Source organism: Carex rostrata, chromosome 2 (genome assembly GCF_964058835.1).
Source record: "Carex rostrata chromosome 2, lpCarRost1.2, whole genome shotgun sequence".
NCBI classification, from domain to species: Eukaryota; Viridiplantae; Streptophyta; class Magnoliopsida; order Poales; family Cyperaceae; genus Carex; species Carex rostrata.
The window spans coordinates 9,694,219-9,707,525 of NC_135919.1; the positions used below are offsets into that span (position 1 = coordinate 9,694,219).

At 34.8% G+C, this 13,307-nt stretch overlaps 2 protein-coding genes across 2 annotated transcripts; both read right to left on the bottom strand.

Annotated features, from left to right (window-relative positions):
* Positions 1-1,017: 1,017 nt before the first annotated feature.
* LOC144573593 (transcription factor MYB3R-3-like) lies at positions 1,018-5,445 on the bottom strand. Its single transcript, XM_078323380.1, has 9 exons — positions 5,115-5,445; positions 4,790-4,988; positions 4,211-4,262; positions 4,041-4,098; positions 3,364-3,458; positions 3,132-3,235; positions 2,885-3,013; positions 1,733-2,596; positions 1,018-1,386 (listed from the first exon to the last, which is right to left on the bottom strand). The coding sequence occupies exons 2-8, from the start codon at positions 4,933-4,935 to the stop codon at positions 1,753-1,755; spliced, it is 1,428 nt and encodes a 475-aa protein (XP_078179506.1). The 5' UTR covers positions 4,936-4,988; positions 5,115-5,445; the 3' UTR covers positions 1,018-1,386; positions 1,733-1,752.
* A 4,848-nt stretch (positions 5,446-10,293) lies between these two features.
* On the bottom strand, positions 10,294-12,507 carry LOC144549590 (Pentatricopeptide repeat (PPR-like) superfamily protein). The gene has a single exon (XM_078298372.1). It carries the CDS (start codon positions 12,496-12,498, stop codon positions 10,987-10,989), a length of 1,512 nt encoding a protein of 503 aa, XP_078154498.1. The 5' UTR covers positions 12,499-12,507; the 3' UTR covers positions 10,294-10,986.
* Between the last annotated feature and the right edge of the window lie 800 nt (positions 12,508-13,307).

Sequence of the window (13,307 nt, forward strand, 5' to 3'; positions counted from 1 at the left end):
ACGAAGAACTTTCTCGCCATGGTTGTAACTAGTGACTAGTGAGGTAAGTTTGATCAGTAGCAGGATTTATAAAAGCACAAGCGCAAGGTCCGGATACTCTAGTAACCCATGTTTTGAGGTTGCATTCGAACCGTCCGATCAGAATCCGGGCCAATCCTTCTCGAGCTGAAATGCGCGGGGTCATTAATATTCGTGCCAAAACAGATCTAACGGTCCAGATCCAAACCCAAAATTTGGGTTACTTTAGGATCCGAATTCGTGCGCAACGGGAAACGTGTGGAAGGGAAGAAAAGATTTGAGGTTTTTCTGTGTTTCTCTCAGTGTAGGACTGTGTGAATCGAGTCTGACTATATAGCCTCCAAGCGTTGTTGATGCTCTTTCACACTTTACGAGAGAACCAAAGCCAGGGCCCTCTCTTCCATCTCTATCCATTTGGAATTCACATCCCCACTAAGTACAATTGAATCGGACGGCTGAAAATTTGGTAATTTAATATTGGCACGAATCTCCAAGCACAATTAATACTGCCTCCACGTCATTCCGTGTCGGCACCGGCTGAGAGTAAATCTGGGCCGTCCATTTCAATTGTGTTGAGTGAGGTACCTGGGAGGATACGGATCCCAGAAATTGACCGGGAACCTGTACCTCAGTTACCTGGTTATCGTTGGAAGCATCTCAGTCGCTCATCTGCGTCAGGAAACACTTAGCACGGATCCTGAAGCAGACGAACGACTTCAGATTCAGCTTCATGGTAATTCCATGTCGTTGGTCGTGTTAATCTTGATTTTTTTAAATAGTAGAAATATACGAGCTTAAAAAAATTCGAACAAATTTGATACCAAATTCACATTACAACGATATTGCTTATGCCTCATTCTATTTTTGCGCGATCAAGTTGCAAAGAGGCTTCTTGGATAATATCCCTCTTTTTGCAACTAAAAAATGGGATAAAAATAAAATAAAATTCAACATAAGAAAGTAACACAAGTTAATTTAAGTAAACCGCTCAATAAAAAGGAAGATAAATAATTTAGCACAATGCTAAGCAAAACTCTAGTTTAGCTCACTAGAGATCCTAGATTGACCATTTTTATGTACAACAACAATACAGCCTTTTGCAACAAATGTACTTCCACAATAAGAAGAATAGAAAAAGCGACAAAAAGGTCTACAACAATAAGAGACCAACTCACCATTCTTTGGTTCTCTCTCTCTCTTTCTTTCCTTTTATATTCTTTGTATTATTTTTCTGTTTTGTTTTCTCTACTTATTTGCAGAGTTTCTTTTTCAACAAGTCTTTTTAACTACAGGCTTGATACAGCAACAGAATGTAGCAATGATGTCCAACGCAAACGCAGAACGAACCAACACTGGTCTTCATATTACCTGAAAAAAAAACATATGAACAATTAAATTAATTAAAAACTAACTCATAACTGATACAGGCGCTTTGACTGCAGTCTGTATATTTATTAAAAAAAAATAGTTACTCGCAACTCGCTAAAAGTTTGCTTTGCAAAAAGATAAGCGCAAAAATAAGAGAACTTGATACGCATGCATCTAAAAACAGCACCAATCAAGGTTTCAGGATCTTATTAATGAAGTTTCTTTTACTTTTGTTTTTGTACTATAATGTATAAAGATTTTATTTTCTAAATGACCTTTCAGTGTAACAGTGTTGTAGCAGTCTCAGTGCCTAATTTAGGCTAAAATATTTAATTCCGTAAAGTACCTGAGAACATCACATTATTACTAGCTCACGTCAATAACTGCTTCATTAGTAGCACAAGGACCGCTGCTGACATCATTATTGTTAGTAGCCTCGTCAGATGAAAAATCAAGCATCTTCTCCACCGATCTTAACACCGCTCTCCGTTTTGTGGTCCGTAACCTATAAGGAGGAGACACAAATTTACCATCCTCTCCCTCCTCCAATTCACCTTCTCCTGGGGTATCGCATGGCTCACTAGATACAGGCGTATTTGATGTGGGTGTATTCTCCCTTCTCCTTTTTCGAAGAATCGAGGGCGTATGTGGAAATGTCTTAGCTGCGCTACGTAGAATGGAGTGAATTGTTATTAGTGCATCTTTTGGGGAGGTATTCTCATCAGGCAGTGGGACCACTTCTGAGAAGAGATGAAATTGTGTAGTTCCCATGAGAGGTGGCACATAGCATAGAGAACCTAGTGTAGCTGGGTCATCATAACAATCGTTTTCAATTTGTGCATTTTCTGTTGGAACCTCTGGAACTGTACCAGTCTCATCTCCTTTGGTACCATCTGAGGAGGCCTTTTGGTTTTCCTCCAAATCCATGGTGTGAGATTCGATTGGTGAGGTGACTGGTGCTTTAGGTGGGAGGAGGTGACTAGAGAGAGGTGTGGCAGAGGACGTAGGGTTTGAGATGGGCTTGGGGGTTTCTTGGGTGGTAAAAACCAAAGATAATTTTGTGGAAGGACTTGGCCTAATGATCTCTTTTGCAGAAAGAGAAGAAGATGGTTTGACAACAGGGGTTGGAGGGAGTTCCCCTGTTTTGTCAAAGATCTCTATCCTTTTCTTCAAGGAGCTGTTCCAGTGGTTCTTTATTGAATTGTCGGTCCTGCAAATATTAATATAAATGCCTTATTGCACATGTTATTTTCCTTATTGTTGCAAGTCATATTCTCAGGTTGTCTAATTGTATTTGTATAAAACATGTTATTTGTTATATCCATCGATTTTTAAGAATAGCATCTGCCACCTGTACTGGTACAAATCGAAAATGAAGTAAACCTTCTCAGTAACTTGGGGTCCCTATAATTCTTTCTAGATAACATGTTTAAAAAAGCTTCTTCACGGAAACAAAATTTGGCACTTTGATAATGAGATAGTCAGAGAGAGAGCAAACCTCCCAGGCATAAGCTTGGCAATTTCGGCCCATTTGTTGCCATGCAAACGATGAGCATTAATCAATTGAAGTTCTTCATCTGCAGTCCAAGCATCTTTCCTTATCTCAGGATTTAAATGATTGTGCCATCTAAAAGTTCAACAAAAAGATGGAAATTAAACATCCTATTTTACAAACACTTCACAGTATAACATCATTTTTTTTCTAGTAAGAAAAAAGGCTAACCAGAATATAGTAAGTTCCATACCTCTCACGGCACTGCTTTCCAATTCGTCCGGGCAATTGCTTTGCTATAACTGACCATTTTGTAGGGCCATACTTCTCCACAAGCTCTATTATTTTTTCATCTTCCTAATAAAAAAGCACGAAAAAGAAAGATCACACACAGATTGTACCAGTAAAATTTCAAAATGAAAAATAAAGACAGAGAAAAATTTAGATACTACAATCAATGATGATTTTTTTAATAAGAAACAAACCTCACGATTCCAAGGGCCTTTAATAAGCTCGGGATTGAGAACCTTTTGCCACCGATGAAGGCATTGCACCTCAGTTCTATCAGGGAAATTTGATGCTGCAAAAAAAAGTTACATATAATGAACCCTTCAATAATTTAACATTACAAGTTTCCTCAAGAAAAAAACACAAATTAATTCTTGTCTTAATCACAGAATAAACCCATCTTCCAAAGCTAGGCATCATATCTACATGATTTGCAGAACTGATTTCAGTGCCCATTTAGTAGGTCTTCTTCCAGTATGTACTTACAGTTTTAAGTCTGATTTGAGGGTAATTGAGCCTAATTTGCACAAACTAATAAGGAAACATGTATATTTCCATATGAATACCTACTCCTTGAGGTTGGGATTAATACCAATTACCACTTTACCAGACTAAGACATGCACAAATGAGGGTCAGGCTCGACTTCATAGAGCTTCAATTGTACAAGTGATGTAATTGAGCATAATTTGCACAAACTAACAGCATTAGGAAACCCGTATATTACTGTAAATCACATATAAGTTGAGGTTTCAGATTATTATCAATTACAAGACCTCAATATCCATTGTCCAAATGAAGAAGTAATTGAAACCATAAGCTAACATGTGTAAAATGCAACTAAAATAGTATTACGTTTGTCAAAATGGATATTACCTATTTTCTTCCAACATTTTCCCTTGTTCAATTCAACTGCTTGCCTTAATGTCGCATCCTGGATTAATTAATGAAGGCTTAGTTAGCAGTAAAACAAGAAATGACCATTTACAGGGGCAGTATACACACATTACATAAATAAATAAATAAATAAAGTGTGATATACTAACCTCAGCAGGTGTCCATCCACCCTTTGCTCGCCTAATTGGTCCACTGGTTCGTCTACATAAGTAAGAATTTATAATTAGGTACAAACTCTTAACAAAACCAAGCTTATAAATGAATGTAAACATTAAAAGATTTTGCATACACAATGAACTACAGGTTGATTGACCATCAAGACACAATTAATATGTTAATATGGGAAATAAAAGAATCAAGAACAAATCATCGAACTCTGTTTATAAAATTTTCCTCCATTTTTTTTTTTGCTGTATATTACAAACTAAGCCATGTATGGGATTTATGATTAAACTGGTATTTCAGAGTAACAGGTATATAAAAGAAAAAACCCAATGAAAAAAGATAAATCTTTATTGGGATCTATTCATCAGATAAACTATAATTCAAACTATAATTATTTAGTAAAGCCATTATCAATCGTAACCAGTATCCAACATATTAAATAGAAGATTGGGGCATATTTGGCTATTAGCCTACTACCACTGGTAAGCACAATCCAGAGCCATATCTAAAAGGGGAATAAGAGAAAGGGATAGTTGAAACAAATCAAGTGAGATTAGAGTTACTTGTGTGAGGGGGTCGAATTTACAGGGCTAGAAACAGCTGGGGACATCTTAGCAAATCCATAGCTACCCTCAGATAGAGAAGAGCTCGAAGCAGCTGTTAGTTGCTTGTTCTCCACGCAACTGCTTTCTAATCTCGGAGTATCCATCACCCAAACCTCCTATTATTCTTTAGAAAACTACAACTCCATGCCCCTAAACCCTACAATCAGATCCGGAACAAATTGGGTGAACAACACGTCAAAAGAAAATATTCTAACGGCTAACTCAAGAAATATTAAATAACTGCTCTAGAACAACAAAAATCAAAGGGAAAAGAAGAACAAACCTTCCGCTTGAACAACTGTAGATCGAGAATAACCGAACCGAGTAGGATGAAAGAGCAAATAAAAAATTCAGCGGCGGTTGAAAGAGACGAGATCTCGAGAAACAAACAAATTCGACCGATTAAGGAAGGGATCCAAGGATTAATCGTTCGTATGGCGCGAATTGGAGAAGAAAGGAATTGAAACCCTAAAATTGAAGAAAGGTTTATTTTCTCTCTTTTTCCTCTCTTATTTCTGTCGATAGAGAAGGAGGCGTTCAAATAACCTCGCCCGTTGTAGAAAAGGGTTGAGAGAAGATGATGGGAGAGAGTATTATTTTCTTTTTCTTGTTTTTATTATTTTTGCTTTTTGTTTTTATAGGGAAGGATCGAAGCCAACACAGAAAAGGACACAATGACGGCGCGAAACGGAAGGAAAGATTTTATGTATCCATTTGTATGTATTGTTTCTGTATCAGTTTTAAAGATTATTTAAATCGATCCGCCTCACAGGTTTAGATAAAGACGTAAGACATTGGATAAGGTTTTCGAAGGGGTGACTCGCCAAGTTGTCCCTTGGGAAAAAGGAGAATAAGTTCCGTAGACCAGGTTTAATTTTTAATTTTTTGCACTGCAGTAACTGCTGCTGCAATCTCAATGTCTGATTTTAATGCATGATGATTCCTTAATTTCGATTAGTTATCGAGATGCACCATCATTTGTCAGTTATCTATAACTTAAATCCGTAATATTAGAGCATCTACATTCCTAAAATTCAATCAAGTTTTTAAATAACTGTTAATTTTTTTAGAAACTAAGGTCTCTAAAGTTTCTAACTTTTTATATTACTAAAATTAATTTTAAAGTTTTTATTAAGTCTTGTCAACAACAAATTAAAAAGAAGAAATAATTTGAGCCAATTATTTGTTTGGCATGGAGTTTATAAACAATTTCTTAATAAGAAACTTTACTGTATAGTTTCTAAATAAAAAACTCTCTAACATTTCTGAAATTGAATTAGAAATTACCACATCAGATTAAAAACTAATAGTTTTAGAAATGTAGATGCTCTAACGATGTACTAACAGTTTCTTAGATAATCATGATGTATAAAGGTGTATACTTTTAATGATGATCCAAGTTCATTCAACAACAGGTAATGGAAGAGGTGTAGAAGGTGGGAAACGGTCACTAACGGCGCAGCTGATGTTTGCACACGGAAAAGAGGTTTTGAACCTCAAACGGCACTCTTCTGTCTTCCCTCAACATTTTATGGCGAGGCGTTGCCAACCGTTAATCCTTTGGCGGTTTTATTTCAGCCGTCAGATCGGAATCGAGGGTTTTAATGTAACGTTGCGACAGCGACTAATTTAGCAAACTGCTAATTACGGTTTGATCAGCGAATGGGAACAAAATCTAATCTTACTTTTAAGAATATTATATTTCTCCTTTATTTTCTTTCTAAATTTATTTCATTTTTGTCCAAAAAGGAACAAAATCTAATCTTACTCTAATTATTACACAATAAATCTTTGACTTATTTCTCGTTAAATAATTTAGTAAACTAAATTTACCGTTGGGTTATATTTAGCAATGGATATTTTCTCTATAGCAAAAAATTTACAAATATAGTTCAGGCTATAAAAAAATATGTCAATCATTCCAAGAAGACTTAATCACTCTACCTAAGGGCATGTTCAAATCAGTGTTGTAAATAACGGTATGCAGTTATTGGACGGATAGGATACCGTCAAGCAATTAATCATAAATAATCAAGAATAATTAGAAATAATCGGCTGATTAATCGAAAAAATTTATGACAGTTTGGTTGCTGCCAACGACTAATCGGCTTAAACTGACGTTTTTTACAACACTGATTTAGATCACCAATTTTTCATGGAAATTAGATGAAAATTTAACCCAGTGAGATATAATTTTAAAGAGGTGTTGGGTTGATTGTTGTATAAAGAAAATTGGATTGATTTGCCCAGGCTACATCAGCATTTTCAATTTTTCATGGGAAATTTAATATTCACTTAGACTTCATTATTTTTTTTTTCCACGGTCCAAGAGCATTAATCACATACAATCTAAAGTTTAGACTTCATTATTTTTTTTTTCCACGGTCCAAGAGCATTAATCACATACAATCTACAGTAATATTAAAACAACTTTTAATGAAGAAATAACACCACCACGGAAATGAAGATATAACACACAATCTAGAGTTTATAATTTTCTATGATAATAATCCCCACAATTTAATCAAACAATTAATTTCCGTATAAATCCCATGTTTTTACTCGTGAACTTTTTAAAATTGAGTTTTAAGATCCCATATTCATATACGACACATGGGACGGATTCAAGGTAATTGGTGAGAAATCGACACAAAATACTGAAGTAATTTCATCCAAAATATTAAAAATTGTAATAATAATATTCTTTTACATATAAAAAAAAAAACAAATACAGTAATACCTAGCGTGTTAAAGTCAAGTCAATAATACCTAGCATGTTAAAGTCAAGTCAAGACAATTTGAAAATTGATCTTCATTGAATTCTTGTTGTCAAATTGCCTAATTTTAATACTCTAAAATGTAGAATTTAAGATCAAGATTAATCATCAAAGTACCAAATTATCTAATTGAAAAATTACCAAATTACCAAATTAAAGTACTTGACCAAATTAACATATTACCAAATTACCAAACTATCAAGAAGTCCTTAAAGTTCTCGGTTAATTACCAAATTATCAAATTAATCATAATTCACAAATCATAAAAAAAAAATTAGAAATTGATCATTTACCAAAGAAGAATCAGAAGGAAATTAGAGTCAATGTCAGGGAAGGAAAAGGAGAAGAGACGGGGCAGAGATTCGTCTTGGACAAAATGAGCGGTGGCAATGCAAAACTCTTTCTTCTTTCCAGTGAAACAAATTAATTGTATTATATTTTTCTACTGGCAAACTAAAGTGGAGTAGCGAACCACCTTATTTTTTTTTGGAAAATCAACAATTTTTCTGAGCGGAGAAGAGAACAGAGCATTTTTTTTTTCTTTTCTACAAACCAGTTTGGCTTGATTTTCTTTTGTTAGGCCATGAATTAAATTCAAGAGTAAACATTTTCCTATTCAAGAGTAGGTACAAGTATAAAATACTATTGGGCCTAAAAAATTCATAATTCAAGAGTAAACACTTAACTACTCCTGAGCCTCTTTGGACCAGCCACTGAATCATGTATTATCATGCCTTAATTAAATAGGCACAAGTATAAGATACTTCCGAACTTAAAAAAAAAATCATAATCCAGAAATAAACATCTACTTACTCCTAACATCTCTGGATCCGCCACTGCATCCCATACTATCCTGCATCAACCAAACAGATTCAGATGTTTATAATATTTGTGTATGAAAATTCTAAAAGTGTGTGAGAAAGTATTATTGGCTTGATAATTTTCTCATATTTTAAAAAGTGTGTGGAAGTATTTCCATCCATTTGCAATGATCTTTTTTTAGGGTGACACATAGAAATAACAATTTTAGGATTTTTTTTTTCCAAGAGAAAGCCCATGGAACAAGTCATTTCCTGCTCTTGCAAAAAAAAAAAAAACTAGTAGTGGTGTCACACGTGTATAATAAAGAAGACTTTAATATTTGAGAAGTTGAATGATGTCAATTGATCCATTTGCAAAATATTGATGAATAACTGCTTAACAATGAGGAAGCTAGATTTATAATTGGCAGAATACACAACCTATGTACATTTACACCTTGTTTGGATGGAGAGTAGAGGAAGGGAGAGAATGGAAAGAGATGAAATTTTTTCTTCGAATCATGTTTGGTTGAGAAAATTATATCGGAGATGAAAGGTTTAACCTTGCATGATTATAATTAATAGAATCGATGTCCCTCCTGATTTGGGGTGTTACTGATAGAAATAAATTTTATTGCAAATATTTTCAGAAAAAATTACACAAATGTTCAACTCTATATCTTACCTATATAATTATCATCCAAATTTTTTTTGTCACAAAACTACAACAGCCATTAAATATTTCATTAGCCTTCTAAATTTTAATCAATTAAATGAGTAATAAAAAAAAATTAAATTTATTTTTCTTCATTATTCATCTAAATATAAAAGGATTAAATATATTAATATTCCTTCCTATATATTCATTCCATTTCCTTCTATTCTTCACCTCCCTTCCCTACCTCTACTCTCCATCCAAACAAGGTGTTGGAATTACGAATGAAAGTTGGTTGATCAAAAGTATTTAGCGGCTACAATGCTGAATGCTACTGTTTCACCATTGCAGTGGCTTATATTTCTAATTTAAACATAATAGAAGCCCCATTTTTCAGAACTACAAGGTACCACAGAATAGTAAATGTCAATATATAGATTAATTCCATCGGCTAAGTAGGTCAATAAAACCTTTCACCTCGTGTAACATTTATTTTCGACATAATTTTGTCAACCAAACACAATTCAACGAAAAATTTTATTTTATTTCCATTCCCTCCCTTCCTCTACTCTCCATCCAAACAAGGACAAGGTGTTAGGAAACAATTTGGCGCACTAGTCAACTTAATTTTAAATAATCACTCAATTTAGGAAACCATGTTCTACAATTTAAATTTTTAAGAGAACCAGAATTTTGCCTGAATAGCTACATCATATTTCATTGGAGGAGCTATTTTGAGCTAATGAATTATAATTTTCAGCCTGACACAATTCTTTTGCGTTTATATAAATCTTATCCTTAATAATACTGTCATATTTTGGTTCAATATTGATTAATGCATCGTAAAAAAATGGACGGCTCTGTTTAATTTTGTAAAAAAAAATGCCATATTTTGCGGCTGTTATCCATGCATGCAGAATTGACCAACAAAAATTTGGCAATCTTTATTTTTTTATACTACACAATCTTTACTATCATTCTATTAATATTTCTATTACAATATCAAAAGCAATATAAGTAGGATACCTTTTTTCGATTAAATTGCACATTTGTTATTTTATTAAAGTTTTTCAATTAAATGGAGAATTAAAAATAAGGAACGGCTCTGGTATCTTTTGACAATTATAGAAAGTTCTACAAAAACAAAAACTCAAGGATTTTCTTTTCAATATAAATGTGGGCATGACCCTCAATTTTTACTCAAAAAAACACTCAAGGATTGTTGAGACAGTGAAAAAAAAAAAGCCAAAGAACAGCATCAGTACATGAAAGGCTACATCGATCTCAGTAAAATTGTAATATATCGCTGTATCTAGATGCATGCGGGTTGCGTCCGACGCCCATCGGACTCAAAGATTTGTGTGCATCACTTCAATATCCGTGCGTGTCTGCTTCAAGATTCGTGTCAATCTAACACACATGAATTTAAAGTGGATTGGACGGTAGAGGAATCCATCACACTCAAATTTGAGCCTGATATGCGTCAGATGCAAATTTCTCCCTATGTAGAGTCGTCAGAGATCACACTCCAGTATTTCCAAGACACATTGATCAGCTGCAGTGCTGGTTCCTCCGAAATTTTTTCTGAACTTCTCTCTCGAAATGGAAAAAATGTTGGACAATTAATATGTCTAATTGATGTAGGAAGCTTAGAGAGGTGGATAGTCTGTTGAGTAGAGGCAGAGAAGAGGGTGTACCAGACAGTGGCAGTGAACTGGTATAATTATCGTCAGAGCCTTCATCAGTACTACACTATAGAAGGGGCATGGATTGAAAAGGTGCTCAACTAATTCAAAGTAATCTCTGCACATGTGTAGAACATTTGATAATACTTGTAACAACCAAACCAGAATATCAGAATATAAATTGTGCCACCCAATGAACATAAATTGTGTTATCAGATGCCAAGTAAAACAACTAGCACTAATGCTCATTAGAAGATCCGTCAAGAGGTACTTGGCCAACAGAGATCATTAGTTTTGCATCAGATACCGCTTTCCTAACTGAGCTGCACGGTTCTAGGCCGCATGCTACCATGTCATCTAGTATAAACTCACCTTCTTGTGCCTTCCCTTCATTACATAAAGTACAAATGGTTAGACCATAACTAGCAGCACTCGGTTCCAATCCATTTTTTCTCATCTCCTTGAGCAACCTTTGCGCTCTATGCGAAGTTCCTTCCCTACAATAGCCACAAATCATGGTATCATAAACCAGATTGTTTGGTTTAAATCCCTTCTCAAGCATTTCATCGAACAGTTTATGTGCATCCTTCATATTTCCTTCTGCACACAATCCTTGGATCAAAGGACTATAAGTATAAGTATCCGGTTCTAAACCATCTCTTTTCATTGAACTATAGACCCTAAAGGCACTTGTCAGGTCATTTCCCTTTACAAAAGCATCAATTAAAATTGTACATGTCACTTTAGTAGGAGTCAGACCTCTTTCCTTCATCTCTCTATATATACTTGCAGTTTTTACTAAATCTTTGCCACGAGCAAATCCAGCAAGAAGCGTGTTGTAAGTTATCACACTTGGTAAAATTCCATTGGTTCTCATCTTCTCTAACATCTTCAAAGCATTTGACATCATACTTGCTTTACCATATCCATCAATAAGGAGATTAAATGTAACCAATGTTGGTTTAATTCCATCTCTATTCATACAATCCAACAATCCAATTGCATCTTTCATCTTCTTGCGTCGGCAAAAACCGCCAATCAATATATTATACGTAACAACATTACAGGAAACACCTCTCTCAAGCAATTCATCGAACAGCTTACGAGCAAGATCTAAATGGCCACTTTTACACCACTCATTTAATAGAACATTATATGTATGGAGAGTGGGCATAAGACCATTTCTCAACATTTCTTCGTATAATTCAAATGCTTCTTGCCTAAGACCAATTTTGAAAAAACCATTTATCATGACAGTATAAGTAAATTCATTGGGAACCAAACCTACTTGCACCATTTGATCAAATAAACACCTAGCTGCCTCTGAGTTGCCATCTTGAAAACACCCATGAATCAAACTCGTGAAAACAACCACATTTAATGCATAACCAGATTTCTGCATTCGACACAACAAACACATGGCATTTGCAATCAACCCATTTTCACAGAATGCACGAACCATTATACCAAAAGTATGATTATCCAATGGATTGCTGAATTCGAGGGCTGTGGTGAAGAGATGGTGAGATTCTGAGAAGAGACCTGAATTGAGTAGAGATTGGAGGAGAGTGTTTAAGGTGGTGGGGTCTGGGTTGAGATTTGATTGAAGAGATCGATGCATGTAAAACAAAGCGGGAATCAAGCGGTGACGTTGGATGTATGCTGAGGTGAGATCGCCTAGAAATGAGGCTGGATTTTGTATGGGTTGAGTTTTAATTGTTCGTTGCATCAGATCGAACAGTTTGGTCATCGTGAGAGAAGAGAAAAATAATGGTGGAATTGTTCTCTGTTTTCCTTTTATCTGTGACCGATTAGCTGACAAGTCTACGGCGCTAGATGTGCAGCAACAGGTGTAGCGGGTAATAATACCCGAATAGAACTAGGATGTTCTTAAGTTCACCAAATCCCTTGGTGAACTCAAGTCTAAAATATATCGAATCGGCTTTAAATGACAAATCTAAACCATTGAAATCGAGTTAGGCTGGGATGTTATGGATAGCATAGTGGCCTCTATGCTACGGCTCAATATTCGAGTTTTCAAAATCCAAATGGTCGATCCAAACTGTTCATCTTATTCTCCATATTAATATCTGATTGGAGACCAAATTTTACATTTTTCTGAATTTTTTTACTATTTATTAAGTATTTTACAAAATTGTTGATCCAACGGTGGCTGCACAAAACAGTAAAACCGTTGGATTAGCGATTTTCAAAGTGGCTTAATAAATAGTAAAAAAATTCAGAAAATTATAAAATTTGGTCTCCAAGTAGATATTAATATGGAGAATAAGATGAACGGTTCGGATCGACCGTTTGGATTTTGAAAACTCGAATATTGAGCCGTAGCATAGAGGCCACTATGCTATCCATAGCACCCCAGCCTAACTCATTGAAATCCGTCTATCTTATAAGTGATGCATCTACATGTGAAAATTTTAAATATTCGAATTAATTTAGTATAAAGTCAAGCGGTCAAAATTAGAAGGTTAATAAATTAATTTTAATGCATTCATTTTTTTTAACCTTTTTTGACCACTTGACTCTATGCAAAATTAATTT

Excerpts from the sequence above, each read along its gene's own strand:
- LOC144573593 (XM_078323380.1), bottom strand. The coding sequence starts at position 4,935 with ATGGATACTCCGAGATTAGAAAGCAGTTGCGTGGAGAACAAGCAACTA. Across the intron at positions 3,014-3,131 it reads GGAAAGCAGTGCCGTGAGAG|ATGGCACAATCATTTAAATC; the intron begins GTATGGAACTTA and ends TTGAACTTTTAG. Across the intron at positions 2,597-2,884 it reads GCCAAGCTTATGCCTGGGAG|GACCGACAATTCAATAAAGA; the intron begins GTTTGCTCTCTC and ends TAATATTTGCAG.
- LOC144549590 (XM_078298372.1), bottom strand. The coding sequence starts at position 12,498 with ATGACCAAACTGTTCGATCTGATGCAACGAACAATTAAAACTCAACCC.